At 42.4% G+C, this 25,627-nt stretch overlaps 2 protein-coding genes across 2 annotated transcripts in view; one reads left to right on the top strand and one right to left on the bottom strand.

Annotated features, from left to right (window-relative positions):
* The window catches only part of si:dkey-91m11.5 (PH_BCR_vertebrate and RhoGAP_Bcr domain-containing protein), a 30,103-nt gene extending 22,412 nt beyond the window's left edge, over positions 1-7,691 (bottom strand). Inside the window, exon 1 of the mRNA XM_068309884.1 lies at positions 5,907-7,691. Within this exon, the coding sequence (XP_068165985.1) occupies positions 5,907-7,251 (1,345 nt within the window). The 5' untranslated portion in view covers positions 7,252-7,691. The remainder of the gene's footprint in view (positions 1-5,906) is intronic.
* Positions 7,692-9,789: 2,098 nt separating this feature from the next.
* Positions 9,790-25,510, top strand: ift81 (intraflagellar transport 81 homolog). The gene is made up of 18 exons (XM_068309885.1): positions 9,790-10,198; positions 10,351-10,454; positions 10,549-10,729; positions 10,824-10,913; positions 11,710-11,775; positions 12,080-12,190; positions 12,570-12,654; positions 13,270-13,433; positions 13,517-13,612; positions 14,184-14,330; positions 19,393-19,542; positions 20,343-20,471; positions 21,339-21,428; positions 22,696-22,782; positions 22,861-22,932; positions 23,128-23,213; positions 23,630-23,675; positions 23,818-25,510. The coding sequence occupies exons 1-18, from the start codon at positions 10,055-10,057 to the stop codon at positions 23,998-24,000; spliced, it is 2,031 nt and encodes a 676-aa protein (XP_068165986.1). The 5' UTR covers positions 9,790-10,054; the 3' UTR covers positions 24,001-25,510.
* The last annotated feature ends 117 nt before the right edge of the window (positions 25,511-25,627 follow it).

Raw genomic sequence — 25,627 nt, 5'->3', positions numbered from 1 at the left:
CTACGGAGTCATCTTCTGGAGACCATGAATGTCTGTTCAAAATTTGAAGCAATCTATTCCATAACTGGGCTTTTTCTGTCTGAACCACTGAGGTAGATGATTTGACCAAACAACATACTAACATCCTGTCACTGAAGACCAAGTGATAGCAGAGTGAAGAAAATGTAGTGTGCAACCAAAACCTAGGATTATTCACAATAAAAAAATTGTTTACAGCAGCTGTGTGATGTTCTCTGTGAGCAGTCACTTAACTATGACATGAGAAATTAGCAGAGTGCCCCTATCCAATGCAACTGGGACATCTTTTATGACAAATGCAGACACCAGCTGTGACATTTGGCAGATGAATGTTGTCCAGCACATCTGAGGCGTCTGCTGGACCAGCAGACCAGTGGAACCACAGAGCAGTTAGGCCCACCAGGACTGGTCTCTGATCCGTCGTGGGGCAGCCTGAAATTAGTGCCAGTCATTGAGCAGCATGGGTCAGAGCTGAGCCGCCCAGCCCAGCACACCTAGTAATCAGTGTGTGTTGAAATAGCTCAGGGTGGACAGACCACCGCTACTCATGTCCTACATAACACAGAAAATCAAAATAACAGTTCCAGTCTGTCAAAATAAACAGACAATGATGCACATAAATGTACTGGCTATAAATAGTTTTCCTGACAGAGAGGGGAATAAGAGCCTGAAGGGTGCAGTAGTAATTTAATCGTGTTGGGTTATTCCATTAAAGAATAACTCTGTGCTCCCTTTTTTTAAAAGGCTATAATTTATCTTCTGGCCAAGCCAGCCTTTATCCACATAGCCTGAAGGTTATTTTTTTATATATTTAATGCACATAAAAGTGCTGACAAGGTCAGGACATCAGACACGTAACGAATCACAATGACCCCGAGGGATATTAAAATATTAATTTGCATGGATGTCTGAACAGATTAAATATTGGCACAGAGACCACACCTGAGGTGCTTTAATGTGATTGGGTAAATCATATTCTACCTAGTAACAGCGAGGATTTAACAGCTAATCCATTCAGGATGTGTAACGTCTGTGGAGAAGGAATCAAAGATCAAAGAAACTTATTTATAAAAAAGTTGCTTTTAATAAAAGCAACTTATATATAAATAATAGTTTCTTTTAATAAAAGCAACTTACTGTATTTATACGTTGCTTTTAATAAAAGCAATTTATTTATATAAAAGCAACTATTATTTATAAATAAGTTGCTTTTAATAAAAGCAACTTTAAAAGCAACTTATTTATAAATACGTTCATTTTATTAAAAGCAGCTTATTTATAAACCAAAATAACAAGTGTGTAATGTGTAGCATCGAGAGAATGACTCTGATGATGTCATCAGGGTTATCAGGTCTAGATTCTATGAAAAGAAACCATTTGTTACTAATTCAGAGCATGGACTTTTTCTAGGCTATAAAATGTGTGTTGTAGCTGTTAAACAACTTTCTTGTGTCTAACTCAGCCTTAACTATGTCATAGTGATGTCAGAAAGGGTCTAAATAAGAAACAATACTGAGTTGTGGGATACATTTGGTAAAAGAACAGTTCAGCCAAAGTTTCTTGGTCAACAATAGATTTTCTAGAGCTTCAAAGCAAAACAGTACTGTTGCATAATTCGAAAATCAACACAAAAGAACTCCATCAAGCATGTTCGGCATAAAACCAGGTCTATTTACATACTTTTTAAAGTGAGCTTCACTTTAGATTCTTAGATAAAGTGTCCATCTGCAGAAATGGCACACACTAGAATGATCAAAAACACCCCTCACATCATCTGGACACTAGGATTATCTTGCACAAACTGTATGGAATAATTTTATGTTCGTTCTGTATGATCTGTATTTCTTTGGGAGAGGTTTTGCTGTGGGACTCAATGTTTTCTGGATGAAAAAACTTCACCCAACTTTCCACTGGTATTGGAGTGTGGTGTATATATATATATATATATATATATATATACCTGGACTGTTCCTTTAACTGGTTGAATAGAAAAAGAATTTTCGTATTCAGATCGTGTTAAGGCACTTTTCTTGCTCTCTCATTTTCTTGGCTCGCCCTGAACAAGTACACTTTGTCTAAAACAAACTCAAACCAGTACCACAACAGGCTACTCAGGTCAGGCTGTAGTGTGAGATGTGAACTCATACAACACTTAACTTTTCATTAGCCATTTCCCCCCACACCCCACAAGCAGCTGAAACATTCCATAAACACTTGTCCTGCCAGCCAGCAGCACAGAGGGCCCTTTGAGTGGGACCTAGGAGGGGTGCTGAGCCTGCAGGACCGGAGTGCTGAAGGAGAACACGAGGGAGGATCACTGAACCAGGGGAGGCCCACAGGCTCATGCTAAACATGCCACACATTCTTCTACTATTAAAATGTATCTATGGAAACATGTATGTTTGTATGTGAGGCTAACAGGATGATGTGGTATGAACCATCTTGCATAATCCCTAAACAAGGGTTTGCGTTCTGTTTCGTGATCAGGAAGAACAAAAGGTGCATTCATGGTTGTTACTGTGGCAGCAGCTGGCAATGCCTGGCCTGGTGTACTGATGATCTGCCAGCTTCTGACCACTTTACCCCATACACTGCTCAGAAGAACAGGTGTCATACTAACGCGGGCCATATACAGAGGCAAAGCACCCCACCAGAGCTGCAATCAGTTCTTGTTGTTGTCTGCATTTACTGGAGGAAAGGGTGAGGCTGAATTCCTCACCTTCCTTTACCATTAGACCTCAGATGTTGAGATGCAGGTACAATGATTGGCCTGTCTGGGCTTCCTTTGACGGGCCTCAAATATTCATGAGTTTGCAATTAACTGGAGACCTTGGACCTGAGCTGGTACAGCAGACTACTGCTGAGGCAGCAGGCACTACTATCCTCTGAAGTGAGGCCAAGTCATTCAGACACTTCGGATGTCACAGCCTCCTCCTCCTCCTCGCTCAGACCTGTCTACCTCCAGAAACTGTGTCATATCTCAACCAAGACAGGCTTAGTTAAAAACAACCTTAAAGTGAACCTCCTGGTTTTTGTAGAAACGATTTAACAAATGACGCTATTTGTTATTTCTCATTTGGTTGACCTCTCCTCTAGAGCCTCTCACTGTAATACACTAACCATGAGACAGTCTTCACTTCCAGACCCCTCCTCATCCACAGCAGAAGGCCATGACCACGAGGATGATGATAATTAATTATGGCAAAATAGACCCATCAGAGAGATGGCCTCCTTATAGGCCCTCAGCTAATCAGCTTCTCTTCTCAGACATTCTTGACAAATGGCCTACATCACCAGAAACCAGGAGACAACATTTACTCTACTTTTAACATGGGGAAAAAGCCCCTTGAGATGTGTCAGTTTTAGATGTGCTGCTTCAGTTTTCATTTCAAATTTCATGGCGATGCAGCTGAATAGTGGCAGGAAAAAATAAGGCTGGTTTGTGTCAGTCAGTACAGTAAGTGTTTCACTGGTAAGTCACACATTTTCCTCCGGCAGATACACACTGCCACCACACCAGACACTTAAACAGTCACACAAGGAACAGCGTCACTTCTCCGCCTGCTGCAGCATTCACGTGTTCCATCATAGGGTGCAGAACATAAACACACACACACACGTCACCATTTCCCAAAGCAGAATGTCTCATTTAGCTAATACTGACATGAGAATGAACAGCTCCACAAGGCTAACCAGAGCTTTTGAAAAGATTCTGTTGTGCAATGTTTGATGTTAATGCAATAACATTTTTCCAAATGCACCTTACGAGTCAATAACTCCAACAAAGAGCTGTTTACTGCACTCTTCTCTAATCCTTCAGCATGCACAGTAGGGTTATCAGAGAATAAATCCAGATTCCTCATAATCCAAAAAGCCAGGTCCACATGAGGCAGCTGTGTGATAATGTTATCGACAAGTCTCCTCAAAACAAAACTGCGGCTTCAGACTCAATTGCATGAAGGCTTGAAATAGAGGATGTAAGGACAGGGTCCATTACCAGGGGAACTCCACAGATTTTATACTTAAAGGCTCAATTTAGAGGTCATGTGGTGTAGAACTCAGCCCCAGAGAAAGGCAACTGCAAATGAATATGAAACACATTCATAATCCACATCTCAACTGTTTAGAATTTTACACCATGAAAAGTGAAAAACTCCTTCAAATGGAGTTGAAGGCTCCGGGAAAAGGGTAGCGAGTAGGAGCTTTTAACAAGATGTCTCTTGTGGAGCTGAAAATCTGACAAAATCTGTTCGGGATTGAAGAAGAGTAATTCATAAGATCTTCAGTCGGTGTTAAGAGCTGTGGCCACGAAGCTTAATCAGTCCACAAAGTTTACTGGAATGGAATATGCATGATTGGAATAAAAATTTTATAACAGGTGTATTTCAAGCATCTGTCAAAAATCTACCAATTATTTGGAGACATTTTCTGCTCTACATCTGCGATTAATTTTCCTGAAGCACAATAAAAGGAAGAGCCATGAGTGTAAAAACACACTGGACAGCGTTGTATAGCAGTAGAGACAAAGAGCACAGCAGAATGACTCGGGTCAAATGGATTTGAACCTGTCAGCCATGTGAGCAGTGTGCTAGCTTACACTTCATGCTGAATATACCACAGACTCTGCTTGTTTGTCACGTGTTGGGTCATAAAGCTTTGGACTGGATCACTTTATACAACAACAGTGTTCTGCTTAATCTGACCAACAGCGGATAACACTTTTAGGAGGTAGCAGCAGACAATTTTACAGCTGTAACCCCAATCCCTCTTTTGGCTCTCAACAATATGTGTCCTTGTGTTGCACCAATGACAAATGTTCATGCAGGGGAACACTCTCCCACCTCTTCTTCTGTCCTTGGCACAACCAAGTTGCCCAGACCACTTTCCTTACCTCACTTAACATTGTTGTATTGTTACCATGTCAATGCCTTTTCTCAATGAGTGATTCTCCTATTGTGTTCACACATAACAACAGGAAACGTTGATAGCAGACGCATTGATTGGAAGCCACATGTCATACTTTATAACACTCGATTCTCTTCTTTGAGCAAGTGGTCAAGGCTTTTTCATACCCACCTCCCCTAACAAAGACCTCCCTAAATTTATCACGCTAGACGAACCCCTTTAAGTTAATTACTCGACAAAAGGACAACAACCCTGATGTGTGCTGACACGAAAACACTCAGGGTGTACATGGACGGGCAACTAGGAAGCCTGGGGGCAGCCGCTGTCACAGTCAGAGCATCTCTATAAGAACGCTGCAGCACTCAGTGGTCAAAGAGCAGAAGGGGCCAAACAAGAGAGGACCGGCATGATTACAAAAGCTAAAGAAAATACTCCCCACGTAACTGGAATACTGCTGGCTTTCAGTTAAGAATCAGCATGTAAGGCCTATCTTGTCAATCACAACTCTTTCTTGTACATTACTTTTTACAGGCACTAGCTGTAATGGTTTAATACATATGAAGGCTCCAAGGAGGTGACATTCTAATTAACAGGATGAGAATGTGAATTCCACAAAACCTAGCTGCTTTTTGGTGGGTCATAATAATCCTAATGGCTCAGTTCTACTTAAAAAAAAACTGGACAAATGCAAGAAAAGAACAGCAAGAAACATGTTTTTAAAATGTGGATCATAAATCTGGCCCCAAAAAACATTTTCAGATTTCAGATTTAAAACATGGAACTGAAATATTAGCACATTTTATTAAACTTAAGAGACTGAAAATGTAATATTCATATTCCGAATGAAGGCCATCTAAAGCAAGTACAGAAACCTTTCAGAGAGTAATAACAGAATGCTATTTACACTTTGTACTTTGTCATCTCTACCCATTAGATTATGTTCCTGTTTCTTTTCTGTAGTGTAGTGTGTATTGAGAGCCTACCCAGATCTCCTTGAAAGCTGTTGTCATGAGAGGTCCTGCTTGATGTGGTGGAGTTCCCATCACTTGGCCAGGTCTGGCCCGTTTTACGGGCCCCAATGTTAGAGACCTCAGACAAAGTCGGGTGCTGTTTCAGACGTTTCTGAGACAGGGGTGTGGGTGGGCTGCTGCTGTCAAAAGAGTGCTGGGAAGGTGAACGGCTTTTCTCCCTGTACATCTGGTAGGTAGTGGGGCTGGGAGACACATGGCTAGACTGGCCTGAGGAGAAGTCCTCCTCACTGGAAGTCAAGTTCTCGTTGGAGCTACAGTCTGGTGTATATCCTCCTGCGTCGTCAAAGCTCCCAGGAGAGTAGGAGCGTCTTGGCCAGGTGAGATGTGTGTCGTCCTCCTCTACACTGTGGTCCCGAATGTGGATAACTCGAGTATCCCCGTCAGCCATCATTCCCCCCACATACACACTGGTGTATGGCTGACACTCTGCAGGCTGCTGCTCAGACCTTCCCCCAGTGGAACGGCTCACATTGTCTTTCAGGAAGTGTGGGTTGGCTTCGCCTTCTTCATGTAAACCATTGTAGCTGCAGTTCCCCTCAGTGGACCTGCCCCTCTGAAAAGCCTTGATGTCCCCCGTGGCAGCTGACAGGTTCCCTGGGAGGGAATGCAGAGACCTCTTACGCTCCATCTGCATGGCCTGACAGCCCAGGGTACTGATCTTGTCCGAGACCTCCCTGTCATTGACTTTGACCAGCCCTCGCTCATGGTGGAACTCCATGTTCACATAGAAAGGTTTGTCCTGGCCGCTCATCACTGACAATCCTTTGCTATCTCCAGCCGTGTGAGAATTGGCTCTCCTGATGCGCTCAAAGTTGGATCTCAGAGCTGCCACTGAGCCCGTGCCCACTGGGATATCAGGAATCTCTGACTGCTGGACAGGTGACACACCGGTCTTCTGCTTACCTGGGGATGCACCGTTCACTACTCCTTCAAGATGTGGTTCACATTTGGGGGTCTTTACAGACCCTCTGAAGTGCTGCTCGTCAACTGGTGCCTCATCTGTGTGGGCCCTCTGGGGGTCTGGGCCACTGGGCAGGTCTCCATCATTCAGTTGAGGCATCCTTTTAAATCCCCATCGCTGCCCATCATAAGACTTCCTCTCTTTTGCTAGCAGAGTCTGCAGGTAGATCATGCGAAAACGCTCCTTGTTTACTTCCTTCTCCATGTGCCTGATAGATGTCTTGCACTTGTCCAGTTCCTGTTCAATGTCCCCCATTGAGTTCAGGTCCATGCAGGGAGGATCAGACTCAGGAAACTGAGCTTTCCATGCCTCCGCAAACCCTACTGGTTCAACCATTGTTACTGCTCAGACATAAACTAATCAATCAACTAACAACACAAGTTTCTAGAGCAAGAAAAGGACCGGAATGCTCACAACAGAAAACATCCATAATGCTGTTGTAGATAAAGGAAGTGTTCTCCAGAGTGTGGAAGGATTCACTTTACAGGGAAGAAAACCTGTCAGAGTGGAATCTTTACTCACAAACACAAGAATAAATTGCTTCAGAGGAAAGATCACTGCTCCACGCTCTTTATTCCTTTTGACATAGTCCATGAAATGTAAGTTTGTTCTTGTTCTTCTTCTTTAGACAGTCTTTCCTCTGAAGATCCACTGTCTTCGATCGTGTTCAGCGACAGACTGACTCGCAGCTCTGATGTTGTGGTTGTCCGTCAGTGGGTGGAGGAGGGGCTTCAATCCGGGTTTACAATCCAAATAGATTAAAAAAAAAAGAGTGATAATTTGTGAGATTGTTCTTTTTGATGCAGCCAGAGATCTGATTATAGGAAAAAGAAATTCAACAAAAAAAAGGTTAAAAAAAATAAAAAAAAACAGACGAACTGGTCTCTGTGGCGAACATGAGGGTTTTACACAGGAAGATGTCTTGAGCTGCCGGAGTTCAGGTGGAAGAAGAAAAAACGAAATCCCGCACATTCAGTACACTTGTATATTTGATGTTTTTTTTTTTTTTTAAAAACTCACCCGTGGTTTTTATTTTACAAAAATAAATCCTGTTTGTTTGCTACTTCCCACGTCCAGCAGTAGCTCTCGATAAATCTCTGAGTTACACCAACTACACACTTGTCCTTCCAGGTTTTCTGAACACTGGTTAATCCAAAGTTCATGTGTTGCAACCGGAGCCGTGCCTTGTGAAAACATCGCCATCTGACGGTTCAAAAGTTCACCTGGAGGCAGGGCTGCGTTCAGGTGCAGCGGGACGCGTCTCCTCGTGGAACCGGGAACCACGTTCAACCCAGTTGACTGCTGTTGTGTCATTGGCCTTGGTATATTTTTAAATACAACTTAATATGTAGATATCAAAGACCGTGAACTCTTTTTATCCTCATATTTGACATTTAGCCATGGTCAACAAACAATGTTGTATCTGTTCATATTATTTTAGTGGGCAGGTGTTGCTGAAATTTGCGCATTTTTAACCCCCCAAAAAATCTTTAGGACTACTTTCTCCTCCTGGTAGCAACCAGCTCGCGACGCCTCACGGCTTCCGCCGGAAGTTGACCTGTCAATCACAACCCCAGAGGGGCGACAGTACAGTAATATGCAGAAAAATACAATACTGTATTTGTTACAAAAAGGAATTTAAAAAAAATTGTGTGAACATGTGGGTCATTTCTTAATATGATACATATACTGTTTTGAGTCTTGTCAACAGGATTTTTTGTCCCTGCATGCACTTACATCCATACACATGAACAAAGTGCTGAAATGTAATCTTAAATTAATCGGTACAACAGCGCCCCCGTGTGGACGTTACTTCGGTTCCATGGGGGTAAGAACCTAACGTGTCTCCTGTTCCGACCAAAACTACTTTTAGCAGTGCAAGCAGCTAACACTGTGGCTTCTCCACAGTAAAAAATTGATTAACTAGAAATTCAGTGACTCTTATTAATGTTCATCCTTAGTTCAACTATGTGAAGGTAGAAATTTGCCTTTGGATGGCCAAATAATATTCTAATCTACATTACATATAGTGGTTAAAAACTGGATTTTTTTTCCCTCCATAATTTTAGAATTCCCTTGAGATTATGATTACTTCTCCACCACGGAGATTGCACGAACTTAAAATGTATTAGATAGTGGTCCTTTCAATCAGCGTAAAAGAGCTTGTGTTTTTTAAAAAATAAATTCAATTTTTTTTTTATTTTATTAACTGTATTGATCTCTGTAGGGGAGTTATTAGTCCACGCTACAAACACTGATTTTTAGTTGCATGCATATACTGTATATAGTGGGTACAGGTGAGTAGCACACACACAAGGGGCCTGCAGGCATGCAGGTTGGGGGAAGGTAAAGCGGCAGGCAGCTCCTTCATGCTGGGCCTCCAATGAGCATCTTATAAAGGGGACAGCGCCTTGCTCAAGGGCGCCTCGGCAGTGCTCGGGAGATGAACTGACACCTCCCATTGTCAGTTCACACTCAGACACTTTATGCCCAACACAGATCTTGAACCGTCGACCGTCCGGTCCTCAGTCCAGGACTTAGTGGACTAAGCTACTGCTGCACAAAATAAATAAATAACATTTGGCGCAACAAAATTAAACTGTTGAAGCTACTTCCGGTTCCGGTTCCTGTTAGCAACCAGCGCTAGACTCTCACGGTTTCCATGGATCTGTTGGCCAAACTTCATTCCTACTATGGTGAAGGTTTGACCCGCCCTACTCTACCACTGATTGGTTAGAATCTATTGGTTGAGTTGGTTGGTTCTGACACGAGGGTTGATGATTGGTGATAGGTCATGATGTCAAGTGACGTCATAGGGCGGATTCTGGAATCACCATAGTAAGGTTTGGAAATTCGCTTTGTGTACTGACACAACCTCCGCAACATTTCTATTCTTCAGCTGGAAATTTAAAGAATAAACACGCCGACACAAGACATCTATCAGGAACGTCTACAAATATAGATTGAAATAACTATTTTCTACCGTAACCAGCAAGTCAGGTAAAGTTTATCCGAGATTTCTCCGCATCGTAGTCGGCGGCGGTGCTAGCTGTGTCGGTAGACAGCTTAGCTTACGGCTAACCCAAACCTCAGACATCAGGATTCCCAACCGACCCACAGGTTTCACCTCTTGTTTACAATGAGCGAACAGCTGAAATTCATCGTCGAGGAGCTCAACAAAGACCCTTTCAAGAAAAACTTCAACCTCATCACGTTTGACTCCCTGGAACCGATGCAGCTGCTGCAGATTTTAAATGATGTTTTAGCTGAAATAGACCCAAAGGTGAGACACTGTTCATTCATTCACTGCACATACTTTATTTAATGCAGCTGTTTCAGTACAAAACTGTGCAAAGTGTCAAAGTGTCAGCCAGTGTGGCATTCATGAATGGATCTGAGCTAGGAAACATGGATTAATGGTGCTTTTGTCTTCAGCAAGCCATTGACATCCGTGAAGAAATGCCTGAACAAACCATAAAGAGAATGTGTGCCTTGCTGAGGATGCTGAAGTACAAATCTCTGGGCAGCCTCTCTGATGTGTAAGTACTCACATAAAATGGGAACTTGTGGTATTCACATTTTTAATATCTAGTTGAAGACATCTTTTCATCACATCCCCCATCTGTTATTCAGGAGCAGTTTTAGACAAGGTTTGGTGACCGGCAGCAAGCCTGTGGTTCATCCCGTCCTCCACTGGCTGCTGCAGAGGATACCAGAATTAAAGAAAAGGGCTTATTTGGCTCGGTTTCTAGTCAAACTGGAGGTTCCTGCAGAATTTCTGCAAGATGATGTTATCACTGACACTTATAACCAGGTTGGCCATATATTACAAATGTCGTTGTAATTTATTTATTTTTTTAAACATTAAAAAGTAAAAGTGGCAATGCATTATTGCTGTTAATTCACAGTATGAAGACCTGGTGGAAAGTTTCAAGACATATCACAAGCAGTGTGAGCAGCTGAGGACTTCAGGCTTCTCCACAGCAGAAATCAGAAGGGTAAAATACACTCTGACTCACCATCACTGTAAGAAGATAGCAGCGCTTTGCTCAGTGTAAAACTCATAACAATTTTGGTTCTCATTTGTAAAATGTCCTGTTCATTTGAAGGTTTTCTTGATTTTCGTTACTAATGTATTTACCTTGTCGAGTCACACTTAAAACTATGAATAAATACATATAGAATTATGTAGGAAACTAAAATATGTTAAATAATTCAAAACACATTCAATATTTTAGATTCTTTGCTGTAATTAGTCCCAAACCGTCTGGATTGGATTTAGGTCAGGTGAACGGGGAGGCCAGGTCATGTGACGTAGCTCTCATCAGACTCCTTCTTAGGTCATAAAGCCCTTACTGTGTGAACCATGCATGTGAAGTCTGTCCATTCACCTTTTCTACATCACATAAAATTACAGTAGATGGAACCAAAAGATATCTAGGGTGGTTGTGAAGCTTACGGGATGCAATCCACTGATGGTGGCATTTTTTTCAGATTGATCTCCTTGATTGATGATCACTTTAAAACATGAAAAGATTTGACTGGTCCATCGCATGAATTTTCCATAACTACTACAGTCATGCTGGAATTACAGGTTAATGTATTTTGTTAAAACAATTTGTAATACACACCCCACAATTTACTTCAAAGATAGTAATCACCTTTACAGTCCAAAATGATCAATCAGCCGTTTCTTATTCTGCATATACAGCCCAGCTGATAGAATTCACGTAATATTATATCATGCAATAATAGAATATATCATTTAATGGACCCTTTTTTCTTCAATAACAGGACATTAGTGCAATGGAGGATGAGAAAGACCAGCTCATCAAACGTGTGGAGAGGCTGAAGAAGAGGGTAAGCCTGTTAAACATTGCTGATGTCCTCTGGTGATTCTCAGCAGGCTCTAGGATTCACTGAGGAATGAAAACATGAGCCCAGACATACATTACTCTACATTATCAGCTTCTTGAATAGACCTGGCCGTCTTCACTGCTGTCTTTACACGGCTGTCACGTAATCAGGTGTTGATTTAATGGGTCTGACTTGCAGGCTCTGCCAAAAGGTGAAACCTGACTCTTACAATTGCTTGGTTATTTCTGCTGACTGTTAAAGAAAGCTTAGAAACCATGATTGTCATGTTAGCTTGTCAATCCTCTAGGTGGAGTCGGTACCCAACCATCTCCGGATGCTGGAACAGGCCAGAAGACTGCGAGTGGAGAAAGAGAGACAGGAGTCACTGACTCAGCAGAAGCAAGAACAGAAGAACCAAGTATGTGCTTCACATTCACCATCATATTTGTTCACTTTTGTATGTATGTATGTATGAGTATCCATCCATCCATCCATCCATTTTCTGTTTTACCGCTGTATCTGCTGTCACAGGTCAGTGTTGTAATGTTAAACAGCTTTTTAGAAGAGGAATACTTTAATAATCCCCGTAGGGAAATTATTTTTTCACTCTTTTATATACAGTAGTTCACACATACTAGTTCACACTCCAAATTTTTGGTCCACTGTGAGTCGTGAACTGACCACCCTCCGGTCTCCAGCCCATGACTTAGTGGACTGAGCTACTGCCATCAAATCGATGGCACTAAAGATGAGCCTTCCCTAAACACCTGTATCAGTGATTTTTTTTCTGTGTTCAGCTGTTCCAGGCAGAGCAGAGATTGCAGAGGTTGCAGCAGCAGCTGAAGGATTTGCGACAGGCCGCAGCGAACGCCAATCCAGAGAGTGAGTACCTGCATCCTGATGTTGCCTCTGCAGGGCACAGCTGGATGTGTAGTAATGAGTCAAAAAAGTACTTTGGCACATTATTGGGTTTCTCTGTCTGTTAAAGCGCTTTGAAATGTCTGATGATGTGGACGAAGCGCTGACCCCGCTAATCATCATCATCATCATCATCACCCTCATGTAGATCCAACATTCAGTTCCTGGCCGAGGTGTTCAGGGTTCAGGTTTCACTGCGACAAACCATTTTGGGATAGGATAGGACGGTGGCGCGTGCACACGCAGCGGCTCCTCTCTCTACCCGCTAGAGTGGTTCTTTTGTGTGTTTTTTACTGCCTGCGGGTCTGAGAGGACTGTAATTTCATCTGTGATGTACGTATGTTGTGCATATATGGTACATTTGACAATAAAGTTGACTTTGACTTTGATATAAGCAGCTGCCTTTCAACAATGGTATTTTGTAGTACAGTTTTCACTATCAGAACATTTTCATTAATATTACTTGTTTTTAAATGCAGAATGGATTTGGACATACAAGTAGCTTATCCTATGTAGTCATATGTCTGGACAACCTCATGGGGTGTTGAACAACTTAATAAAACGCTCTGTCTCTGTCAGGCTTGATGAAGAGGCTTGAAGAGGAGATGAAGATCAATTCATACATGGTCTCTGAGAAACTTCCTAAAGAGCTGGAGGGAATGGGGCGTACAGTGCAGTACCTGCAGAAAGTAGCCTCAGAGCCTGCATTGGGCCAGGACGACCTCCAGGAGCTTAGAGATAAGGTCAGAATCAGGATCTGAGTTCAGTCTGTTCACCTGCATCCACTGTTGAACTCTAACGTCCTCTGTGATTGTCCCATCGACAGATAAAAGAAGCTGATTTCCAGATAAATCAACTGATTGAGAAGAAGATGATGAGAAACGATCCCATGGATGACAAGCTGACTCTTTACAGACAGCAGGTGTTAACTCCATCGAGTTTGTTTTGTCTTGTCAGGTTTTCTGTCTGTTAAAGTGCTTTGAAATGTCTGACGATGTGATTAAACGCTATATAAATGAAAGCTGATTGATTGATTAATGGATTGATTGATTGATCATCCATCCTTACATCTTACCAGCAGCGTGTTGATCACTGAACTGGTGTGACATCATCAGAAAGACTTCTTCCTTTAACTTATTGACATGAAGTTGGTGTTCACTGCACAAAGTAATTGTTATCCAATATAGACACCGTTGTTATTCTGACTACTTATGATGTAATTCCGTCTTCTACCAGGTGTAAAATCTTTTCTAGTGCAACCTTATCTTTTTTATTGTTGTCACAACACCACAGAATAATTCCCTCCTCCATCCCAACACCAGCACTCGCTGTAGATCCAGTAGTTATTTGATCAAAGCGGTACTCGCACTGCTTCAATCTGTTTTGTGGTTGCGTATTCCTCAAGACTTTTTTCGAATAGTGAGCTTTCTTTCCAGTTGCCCAGCAAACACTGTTGTCATGTTTGTTTATCCGCTGTAATGTAACTCTTGCAGGCGTCCATCATCGTTCGAAAGAAGGAGTCAAAGGCAGAGGAGCTTCAAGAAGCCAGGGAAGAGCTGGCCGCGGCAGAGAGAGAGTTGAGACAGAGGAGCAGTCAGCCAAAAGGGTCAGATGGAGAAGAGGTCGTCCGGGGTGATGAGGTAAACCTGTCAAAGTGCCTCATGTCGTCACAATGTTACCCAGTCTCCATCAGCCATGTCTGAATTTCACTGAAGCTGTGTTGATCTTATTGTCTGGATGCACCAGATGTCCAGTTAAACCGCCTGTCTATAGTTAAGCACAGGCCCCAGTAGAAGACAGTCTGATGAATATTATATCTGTATGGTTACCTTCTGTTTGAGGTGGATGAGTCACATCACCTGCAGAACGTCCAGCTCCATCCACCTATCCACTGTAGACGAACAAACAGCAGGAAATACAAGAAGTCATTTCTGTTCTTATCCAAAACGACGGGGCTCACTGTCTTATGTTACTTATCCCTTTTCCTTACTCTCCCCCACATTCCCATGAAGAACCATAAATAGAACGCATCAGAGAATATCCAGAACAAGGTACTGTAAGGCCAAACCGGCTGAGAGTTTGTCTTTTTCTTAATCTTTGCTGCGATCAGTCCGCTAATTCAACTCAGCTCGATAGATTCAGCTGACCTGGGGGAATAAAAATGTCGTCTATATTTATATCTCGTGATGAGAATGTACTCCCCTTTAAGACACATGTTCTTCTCTGCTGACAAGTAGATGAAAGGAACTGAACTAATGACAGGGAGGAAAAACTTGTTGCACAAAAATCACACTGCCTCCAGCAACCTACTTCTGCCTGCGCATACATTTTTACATCCCGCTTCAAAGCAGGGATGTATTGTAATTGTCAGCGTTTGTGTTTTAGTCTGTTAGTCCGTCCATCCATCCGTTAGTCCATCAAATATCTTCACAATCGTTGCAGATAGAAAGATGAAACAAAAAGCACATTACTCGGGCAGCAAAAGGGATGAAAATGAGATGATGACCTTGACAGAACTAGGTCAAGGTCAAATTTAAACTGTTGTACACTCAGGAACCGGATAAGATAGAAAGACGAGGGAGAAGGGCAGTGTGAGTAAGACCGTAGATCAAAGCTAGTGCTTTGATCTATGAAAGTAGGTCAGAGCACTAGCTTTGATCTTTAACCTATGCAAGTAGGTCAGGGTAAACTTGAATTCGGGGGTGTCGCGGGATGTTGCAGTCTCTGACTGCATTGGTTCTTGTTGCACTTGCAGTTGAGGAGTCAACTATAAACAGCTCTGTATTAGCAGAGGGATGCTGATAGATGGGGGGTTTGCAGTGACAGCACGCACTGTGTGGATGAGTATTTTTATAGCCTTGGGTTTGACGCACATTGATATCCGAGCGTTAAGAGCCGGGCTCTGCGCTGAGGCAAAAAAAAAAAAAAAAAAAAGAAAAGAAAGAAGTCGTGTTTGTCCTTTGGGGCTGTTGGTCCCAGTGGATGGAGCCTGTGTGTTCTGTTCCAGAGAAGTGGCGGAAATGCTGGCCCTGACCTCTGACCTGCATGTGTCGGATCATCTTTCGCCTGAGTGTTTGTAGATACATAATTTTTAGCATCAGTGCTTTTTTTGTTGCATTACTTTGAGCCAATAAAATATTTTTTTCAAACAAAGCAACTGGTTGTTCTGCAGTGTTTAGTGTAGCTGTGGCAGAAACACAAACTGTTTTGGTCTGGCTGCTTCTCTCCTCACACACCAGCTTGCTCTCTCTTTCTTTTTTTCTGTGTTCTTTTGACTTTCTTTGTCAGAAGGATGTTTAAGTTTGCCAAACAAACACAACGTGCTCTTCACATATTTCCCCTGTGATTTGGTTCTCACACCACCAGTTGGGGTTTCGAGGCGTTCTGTTAAAAATGTAGCCGCGTATGAAACCATGAAAAACCAGCGTCGTGCCAGAAGACAAAACAACCAGGTTTGATTAGAAGCTCGTCTACAAACATCGTCTGAAATGTGTTTATAGAAAACTGGAGACATGGCACCGCAGTCGCTTCATTTTTCACGTTCCGTCTCCTCGGATGACGTTAATGGGTCGACCTCGCTAAGAGCAGCTTTCTGACTCATTTTGTGCTGCTGCCATAATATTACTTTAAGGAGTGTGATGTGCGACACAGCATCCCAAATGTGAGAGTATAATGTGAAACAGTAGATTTTCTTAACTTGGGTAAAAAATAGAAATTATCTTATTGCGCAGTCTTAAAGGCCATAAATAGAGAGTTCTTGAGACGATACATGAATGAACTTCTAGAAGGTGTTTTGTCAAACACAGTTTATCAGTCTACTCTGCAGCGTTTGGCTATCAGCCATGGTGAAGATGATCACTTTATCAGAGGTATTTTCCATTTCTGCTGGTTATATGTCATCACATACCACCCGCCAACTGCGGGGTCTCTGTGAGAGGGATGACTACATCTGCTCATCATTGGATGGCAAGTAACATGAAACCACTTTATCAAGTAGCTTCATCACACTGGTTAAATTTAGTCTCACTGGAGTGAGGACACCATCACCAACTGGAGTAAGTTGTGGTGATCTTAACTATTGTCTGATTTTGACAAGGATCCCTAGCTACAGCACAGTATGTTCTGAACAAGCATTGTGTGGAAAGGTTACTGCACCATTCTTGTTTCTATTGACTTCACTGTATTCCGGTGTGTGTTGTTGTTAGTGTACTGTGTGGCTGAGAAGGGCGGCAGTGTCAGAGCTCCACTGTTGGCTTGTTTAAGAGCAGTTGTTTTGGGGAGACACTGTCAGGAACGCTATGCAGTATTATTCTGCTGCGTTAATTCCTCTCTCAGTCATGTCTGTCCTTGATGTCCCAAAATACACAAAGAATAAATGTACACACACATTAGTGCACACACACACACACACACACACACACACACACACACACACACACACACACCCAACCCCTCAGTCCTTCACATACACACATCAAGCTTCATGGATCCCCAAAGGACATGAATCACATTGTGTGATTTCTGGGGCTGTTCTCCTGTGTCCATGTTCATTTATAGCTGCTCTTCACTGTGGAGGAGTTTCATTGTGTCCCGACAGACAGGCAGTCAGGATGGCTGAGTGACTGGACGTCCACTTAAAGCAGTTATTCTGCCAGATGAAGCTGTTTACTGTGCATAGCTGGCTGTGACTCTGAAAGGATCGAGTGTCTGTTTCAGATCACGGCATGGCCCTCAGTCACTGCTGCCTGCTAATCCCCTCCCTCCCCTGGCTCACCCCATTGTCTTCTGCTGTGGCCTTTCATAGCATCTCAGCTGTGCTGGACACCATGTCATCAAATATAAACTGTGTTTATGTCTTTCATTGCATTTCTCAAAGAAGCATTCATATTTTTTCTTGCAGCAGGTGTATGAATGTCGCTTTTGCTAAATCAACATTACAATTGTTTCCTTTATCAATCCAATCAATCAACTTTTACTTTTACACTTAATCACATCAGCAGACAATTCAAAGCATTTGTACAGACAGAGAAACCCAACAGGACCCTCCAGAGCAAGCATAAGTGACAGCGAAAAACTCCTTCATTGAGGAAGAAACTCCGGGCAGGACCTAGACTCTGGAGGGTGGTCATCCACCTTGACCGGTTGGGACAGGGAAAGGGAAAGAGAGAGAGCTAGAGGGAGAGTGGCAGATAGGGTAGGTAGGTAAGTAGGTAGGTAGGTAGGTGGGTTGGTTATTAGTCCTGGATGGAATTGCAATCTGAAGTGTAGAATCCAGCGGTTGAAGTGGGGGTGGGATTGTCAGGCTTCAATGTAGAATGAGCTTTGAAAGCAAAGTAATAGAGATAACAGGCTCCGAAAGTAATTGTTGTAACTCCCTTTAACGGGACAGACAGAGAAAATACCCTCAGCAGTCTAGGTCTATTGCAGTTTATTTAACAGCATCTATGTTGATTCTAGTTGTAGGCCTTATCAAAGAGGGTTTTGAGTCTGCTCTTAAATAAGCTAAGGGTGTCTGCCCCCCGGACCGAGGCTGGGAGATTGTTCCAGAGTACAGGAGCCAGAGAGCTACAACTTCTGCCTCCTGTTCTACTCAAGACCTGACGGGTTACCAAAAATCTTGGCATCCTCAGAGCAAAGAGCCATGGGAGGGTGATACAAATGTAACACATTCCTCAAATAAATGTAACACATTCATGCTAAGACTCTCAAAAGTGATGTAGCTGGACTCAGGTTTACGGTTAATCACTAAATTAGAGTTGTATATTGCTGCCACCCCTCCTCCCCGTCCACTATCGCGCACTATGTGAGTGTTAAAATGGGTGGTTGGAGAGGCTTCGTTAAAACTAACATACTCATCCTTATGTAGCCAGGTTTCTATGAGTCCGAAAACATCAATGCTGTGATCGGTTATTAGGTCAGTAACTGAAATAGCTTTGGATGACAAAGACCTCATTTTTAAAAAGCCACATTTAATTTTCTTGTCTTGACATTGTCTGGGAACACATTTAATGTGAATTAAGTTACTGTGGTTAATTAGAGATAATTTTTCTAGATTTAGATAGTGTTTCATTTTTGGGGGATTGAGGGACAGACACAGTCTTTATGGGGTATGCATTACATAAACTAGAGTTACAGTAGCTGTGATTGGGGACTGGGATAAGGAAAACTCAGAGAAGCGTGTAAGACTGCAACTATGTTATCTGGTCCCTCTGGCATTTCAGAATTTAAAGGATAAACTTTTAGCTATGTTTCTGGACAAGAGGGCTGCACCATCCCAGGTGGGGTGAATGCCTTCCCTCCTAATAAGACCAAGCTACTTCAAGGCTACTCTATTATTTTTATGTTAGCAGTTCAAACGATGGATGACCTATAATATATACGACAGGAGTCACTAAGTATAATAATGGTTGCCTTGAAAGGAGAAGAGATTGATGGATTGTTATCAATGTTAGAAATGACTTTTCCTCCATATAACTTTGGAATTTTAAGTAGATCATATTTCCTGTGTGTTTTTATTACAGAGGTGTGATAGTTATTAAGTCTGTGTCACTCAATCAAAACCTTGAAATGTTAAACAGTTTTGTGATGATGTTCGAATAAACTCAACCGAATTCTCTACTTACTGTTTTCAGCCGACTTATAAAGTTTTTTTTTTTTTCAATTTGAGGATGACTTTTGAATTCTGTCTTTGTTCTTCCAAAGCTGAAACGTCTGGTGGTGAAAATACGCAGCAAGAGAACAGTGTGGCAGAAGAAACGGCAGGAAATGTCTGAGCTGAAAGCAGAATACGGAGTCCTGCAACGTACAGAAGAAATTCTGAAGCAGAGACACGAGACCATCCAACAGAAACTGGTAACCACTGGTTTGACTTATAACACGAGCAGACTATAAGATATATAAACAGCTAAACAGAGGAAGCAGCAGGATTTACATCTGATGTTCTCAGGGATGCTACAGTACGAGCAACACAAGGTGCTTGGACATGGGTGATTTAGAGAATGATTAGGTGGAACATACCCCCAAACTCTCCATCATCATTGGGTGTTGATTAGATACTGAGTGACGTTTCATTGGTTACATGCATGTTACATGTTTTGTGTGCCTCATAGCACTCATCCTGTACCCCCCACCCCCACCAAGCCTATCTGTCTGCGCTCCTGTTGCTATCCGATATTTGCTGTTTTCACATGATCTCCCCATTCACACAGTTTGCATTAACACTGAAGTGGCAGAAGCTTCCTCAAAATAGCTTCACAGTACAGTGTGGTTCCAGCGTCTGACCTGCTGATAGGCTGTCTGACGCAGGCTAAGCTACTATTTCTGACAACTGCATCTGCTGCTCCTCCTCTGTCTGCATCCCAACGCTTGGATATTTTAAAGCGATCAAAGCTTTCCTGCTGATCACTTGTGTGGTCGTCAGTGCTCGTTGTGTTTCCCTCGTTGTGTGAAGAAAGTTTTCCCTTGTTTGTGTGTGTTTAAAGCCCCTTTCAAAAAGAGTCCAGTTCAAGTATAAATATTGATACTGATATAGCTAGAAGTTTGAAATGACTCCCTTTGACTGACGGATAATTTTTAAGAACGTGTAAACTTCTGATATAATTATATGATCCTGACTTTGAACAAGTTTCTGTATGTCTGTTGTGTTTTTCCAGCAAACTGTGGAGGCTGAGAAGGGCATCTCTGGCTACAGCACCACTCAGGAGGAACTGGAGAGGGTGTCGGCCATCAAAAGCGAGCTGGATGAGAAGAAAGGCCGCACGCTGGATGACATGTCTGAAATGGTAACTTGATATGACTGGGGGCAAAGGGTAAAATCAGCTTTAAAAGACAGTTGCAATACAAAGAGAACCCAAATACCCTTAGATTAAGCTTGTTATTGCAACAACACATCTTACTGATGTGGGTCTGTTGAGGTGGACCTACAACATGCTGATGATAGTCTCCTGAAATGAGACTGGCAGGGTACTTGTGGCCCTGGGTGTTCTTACTGTGTTGTTTGATGCAAGCAGCATGAACATGGAAAACCTGGTGGACAAGATTCCTTCAGAAATGTTACGGAATGGTTTTTGTAAAAACTATTAAAAAATAAACCATGGATTTGTATTCAAATCAAAGTTTTAAATATTGACTACTCGTGGCAGAGTCATCTGGATGATCCCATTCCTGACAGACCTTTGGGGCGGCAGCAGCTCAGTCAACTAAGTCTTGGGCTGGGGGGTCGCCAGCTCGAGACCCATGTGGGCCAAAACATTTGGAGTGTGGCCTGGCAGTGGGAGTTTCATCTCCTGAGCACTGCCGCGGTGCCCTTGAGCAAGGCACCGCCCCCTTACAAGTTGCTCATGGTGCGCTCCACATATCTGTATGCCAACAAGCCGTGTGTGCGTGTGTGTGTGTGTGTGTGTGTGTGTGTGTGTGTGTGTGTGTTTACAGGCCTGTATGATATATATATATATGTGTCTGAGACGTGTCTGTAACTCTTTTGTCACATGACCTTTTGATATCTGAACAGACATTAGAAGTGGAGAAAATTCCAAATCTCAGCATAAAATATTATTTTTCCTGGTTACACTGTGGTTTATGAAGGTCAGTGTTATTATTTATGTATTTGTTTATTTTAGTTAAGCGTGTGCCTTTGGTTTGTTTTACAGGTGAAGGCCTTAAACTCGATGATAGTGGAGAAGAAGTCGGCGTTAGCACCAATCATAAAAGAACTGAGGTCACTGAGGCAGCGGTGTCAGGTGAGAGCTCCCAGCTTCAGAACTCTTCAGAACCAAGAGTCCTCTTGATTCAAGTCTTCAGCTGTTTGTTCTGTCCTGCAGTGGCCACCATAGGTCGATGTTGTTTCCCTTTAACACACATGTCTGAAGCAACAATCTGGTCCATTCATCTGGTGGGAAAAACTTTCTCCCCTGACAGGAGAAAATGAAAAAAACAAAAAAACAAAACCGCAGCAGTCTCTGCTCAGCTTTGGCAAAGTTAATGAATAAGAGGAGACAGAGAGAAAAGCAAAAGAGGATCAGCTTTAAAGCCCTGAGCTGCACGTAGAAACAAAACCCGATTTGATCATATTCACACCGTGTCGGCCCAGTTTCCACTGACATGACCTGGATGTTCTTTGGTCATTTCACTGGAGCACCTGTTTTGAGACGTCCTGTTTAGCGACACATTCAACGCTCAATGCTCACATTGGTTATTCTTGGCTTCTGAAGCTAATATCATAGTAATTCTTTGGGATATGCAGTAATACTTTTAGTTTAAGAAGAGGGCAGTAGTAATGTTTGGGAGCTTGAGCATAGATGAGGAAGAGGATGTTCTTTTGAAAAAGTAAAGTGCGTCATTTTTTAAAAAAGAAGCTATTTGGGACTGTGAGCTTGAAAACAAAAGGTGATGAAAACGTGGGGAAACAACTTTATTAAACTTGATGCAATCATCTAATTCATAAAAAACTGTCAGTTTGAACATCAATTGTTGTGTCTTCGTACTGCATTCAGTTGTATTTATTTAAAAAAATGTATATTCAATCTTAATGATGTAAAAATTGTACCAAAGTTTCTGTAATTGAGTAAAAACAAGATAAACTATTAATCTATTTTCAACAATTGTTTAATCTTTACTGTGTCCCTGTAAGCCAGTAAGTGTTAACTTGTACTTATGTGTTATCGTGGACTAGGTCCATTAAGAATAATTTACATCGTCCATAAATAAAGTCCACTACGGGAAAGCCCCCCACATCGCTGAGCTAAAGCAGAGGATTACATTTTCCTACACGTGTTCCCAGGGTCGCTCTTCCATCTTCAGTGGGAGAGTCTGCTAACGAAAAGCTGCAACAGGAAGACATAAATAGACTTTTGTAAGATCCTGTAAATTCAACTGCCTGAATGCAATCTGTGATATTTTGTTGATGTAAAACTGCATCAAAAGCATGACTGCAGGGCTTGTTCTTATGAAAGTCAAGCCTTTTGTCGCTCTGTTCCTGTGACTGACTATTTTAATCTGTGTTTTCAGGATCTCAGCGTCGAATATGAGGAGAAAAAGAAGCAATATGAAAGGTGTGCGGCTGGTTTGGAGAGCAACAGGTCTAAGCTGAATCAGGTATTTTAGATAAATGTCTGTTTATCCAGATTCTTCTTCTTCAGTATTACTTATAATCTGTTATTTTTTTATTTGTAGGAGGTGAAAGCGTTGCGAGAGGAGACTGAACAGGAGGAGAATCGATATCATTACATCAACTGCATGTCAGAGGCAAGATATTGGTTTGAAACAGAAAACGTTTTAGCTGTTAGCCACCAAAAACCGTCTGGATCGGTGATTCTAACAGCTGTACCTGTATAAAACACTGGCTTGTCCCTGAGTGGACAGAATATTCAAGCGTCTTTCTTGCGACCCGTCTCCAAACAACCAGCATGCGAATGAACTCCTCATCTCCGTCCTCTACAGATCGTTGAGATGCAAATACAGCGGGCGACGGAAGAGATGAAGGCCTACGTTTCCTCTGATCCACTAGAGAGGAAGAAAACCTTCAGGTAAGGGTGCTGAGCCCACTCCTCAGGAAATGAACAATCCTTTCACCTCAGGAAGCTCTTATGACAACAATTAGATTAGCCGCTGTCACATTTTATCCTTTCATGCGTCACCATGCAAATCATCACCAAGAGAAGTAAACAGTTAGATAACACCCCATTTATTGAGGACACAATCATTCGGGGTTGGATTCTGTCCATACTCATTTCCCAGGTCTTAAAACACTCTCCTGTCATGTCTCAAGCTGTCCAATCAAATCAAGGTAAAAATAGTCCAAAAAAACGTCAACGTAAAAGAAACTCATCACCACAGCTTGTAAATTCAAGATAAACCAGAACTTTATTTAAAGACTACAGTAATGGAGCGGAATTCTGAAAATTTAAATGCTTGTTTGACTTGTTTCCTTCTCTTTACACAGGGATTTGTATTTGAAGAACATTTCAGAGCAGGAATTACTTGGAAAGGTGAGAAAACATGTCTGAAAAATGTCCAACCAGATGCTGGATATATTCCTTCAGGAGCAGAAGACAACGTTGTGAACGTTAAACCCGGTTTCATTTGTTGTTTTTTAACGTGGTAAACAGTCTTTTCCTTTCTGATCTCCAGAAGTTACGTGAGAAGCAGAAGATGGTGAGGGAGAACCACGCTGCCAACATGGAGCAGATGAAGATGTGGCTGGACCTGGAGCAGCTGATGGAGTGCAAGAAGCAGTGCTTCATCAGAGCTCAGAGCCAGACGTCTATCGGTCGTGTCATCCAGGAGGGGGGAGAGGATCGGCTGATCCTGTAGGCAGGATTACCTGCAGGTCTCCAGTAGGACACTACATCAACTCCACATCCCCTACACTCCTGGGACACGTCTAATTCAGATCACTGTTGTATGTGAACTTTTACCAGCGATTTCTAATAATAGGTACAAGGTTTGGAGGCTTTGCGGTCCACCTTTTCCTTCTATTTCTTCATCCGTTGAACTAGAACAGTAAAACCTCTCTGCGATGACAGCTTAAGATAAATTGAGAATCTTTAAAGTTCAAAGAACACTCTTCAAATCGTGCTGCGGGACACTGGTTTGTGCTCTCTCGGGCCCCCGGGAGACCCCATTTTGCCACATCTTTGTGAATACATGTTCAAAGTGTCCAAAGATAACGACGTACAAAGTGGTGCACTTGGGATGTGAACCACGGTCAACTATTTTTGGCAGCAAATACCATAACCTTGGACGGGGTATCTCGCCAGTTTTGGTATTCACTGGGACCTCCGTGGGTTTGGACAGTCGAGATGAAACGGTCTTATTATTCAGCTTGTGATTATTCCATACCGAAACACACACGAGATCCTTATTTCTAGATGACCTTTGACATTTAAGACATAGTTAGATACTCTGGCTGCGTGTGCGTCTCTCATTAAATTGATTTAATGTTCTTTTGGACATGTGAAAATGTAATTCTTAAATGAAAACAATTGTGTTTCCACATATTTTATGTCAGCTTTAACTTGGAGCATTGCCTCATTTGACTAAAGTAGTGTGAAAATATAATGATCTTGTGTGTTGGGCTACACTACGGATTAGTATCAATATAACTACATGATTACATTTTATTCTACATCAAGACTACAAGAGGCACACACTCCCATCCACACACACTATGCTTTGAGTGCCCCATGCTGTTCCCAAATGTATTCATGGATGTTTTAGGACCCCCCCCCCCTCCTCCTCCCTACAGAAATTGAATCTGCTGTTGACAGCCGATGTTAGTGACTCTTGTGCCAAATGGATCAAGTGTACATTGTAAAAAGTGGCTTTGTGTCCTACAGGGTAGTGCCATGTTTGTGTAACAGCACCTTGTGCTTCTTGAAGGCCTTATTAAGATGTGTGAACACATGATACTCACCAATCCTGTAAAACATCTGAAAGAGATACCCCCCATAAAGGGACACGGTGGAGGGGGAGGGGGGGTTGTCCTTGTCTCCTCACACCTCTTTAACAAACTGGAGGCCCTTACAGGTGTAGCTGATAATTCAGAGGGTGTCTTGACAGACAGGTTTGCCTTCCTAGGGTTTTACCTGAGCTCACCTGGAGTTTCTGTGGCACGCTGCTGGCATTGATCCGGCCAATCAGTTTCATCCATGACAAAGACAATTCCACCACCACCAACTGTCAAGTGTAAATGACCTATAATACAACAGGACAAAGGGCTTTTGTGTTGGGATACCTTACACGGAACGTCTTTGAGCCTATGTGAGACTGGTAAAATGGGTTTAATAAAACAAAAAGTGTACAACCTTTTCATAAAAATACCATTAGGGTTCATAATACAACATGACAAACCCCTCAATCCCTTCTGAGTTTAATTCCAACAACAGCAAACAAATGGATGCCAGGGCTTCAATACAGAAAACGCTGAACACTGGATGGG

The sequence above is a fragment of the Antennarius striatus genome, chromosome 3 (assembly GCF_040054535.1).
Source record: "Antennarius striatus isolate MH-2024 chromosome 3, ASM4005453v1, whole genome shotgun sequence".
In the NCBI taxonomy this organism is placed as follows: Eukaryota; Metazoa; Chordata; class Actinopteri; order Lophiiformes; family Antennariidae; genus Antennarius; species Antennarius striatus.
This window is presented reverse-complemented; position numbering and strand designations above follow the sequence as displayed.

Coding starts and splice junctions, on each gene's coding strand:
- ift81 (XM_068309885.1), top strand. CDS start 10,055: ATGAGCGAACAGCTGAAATTCATCGTCGAGGAGCTCAACAAAGACCCT. Junction 10,455..10,548: donor CTGGGCAGCCTCTCTGATGT/GTAAGTACTCAC, acceptor TCTGTTATTCAG/GAGCAGTTTTAGACAAGGTT. Junction 22,933..23,127: donor ACATCAACTGCATGTCAGAG/GCAAGATATTGG, acceptor CGTCCTCTACAG/ATCGTTGAGATGCAAATACA.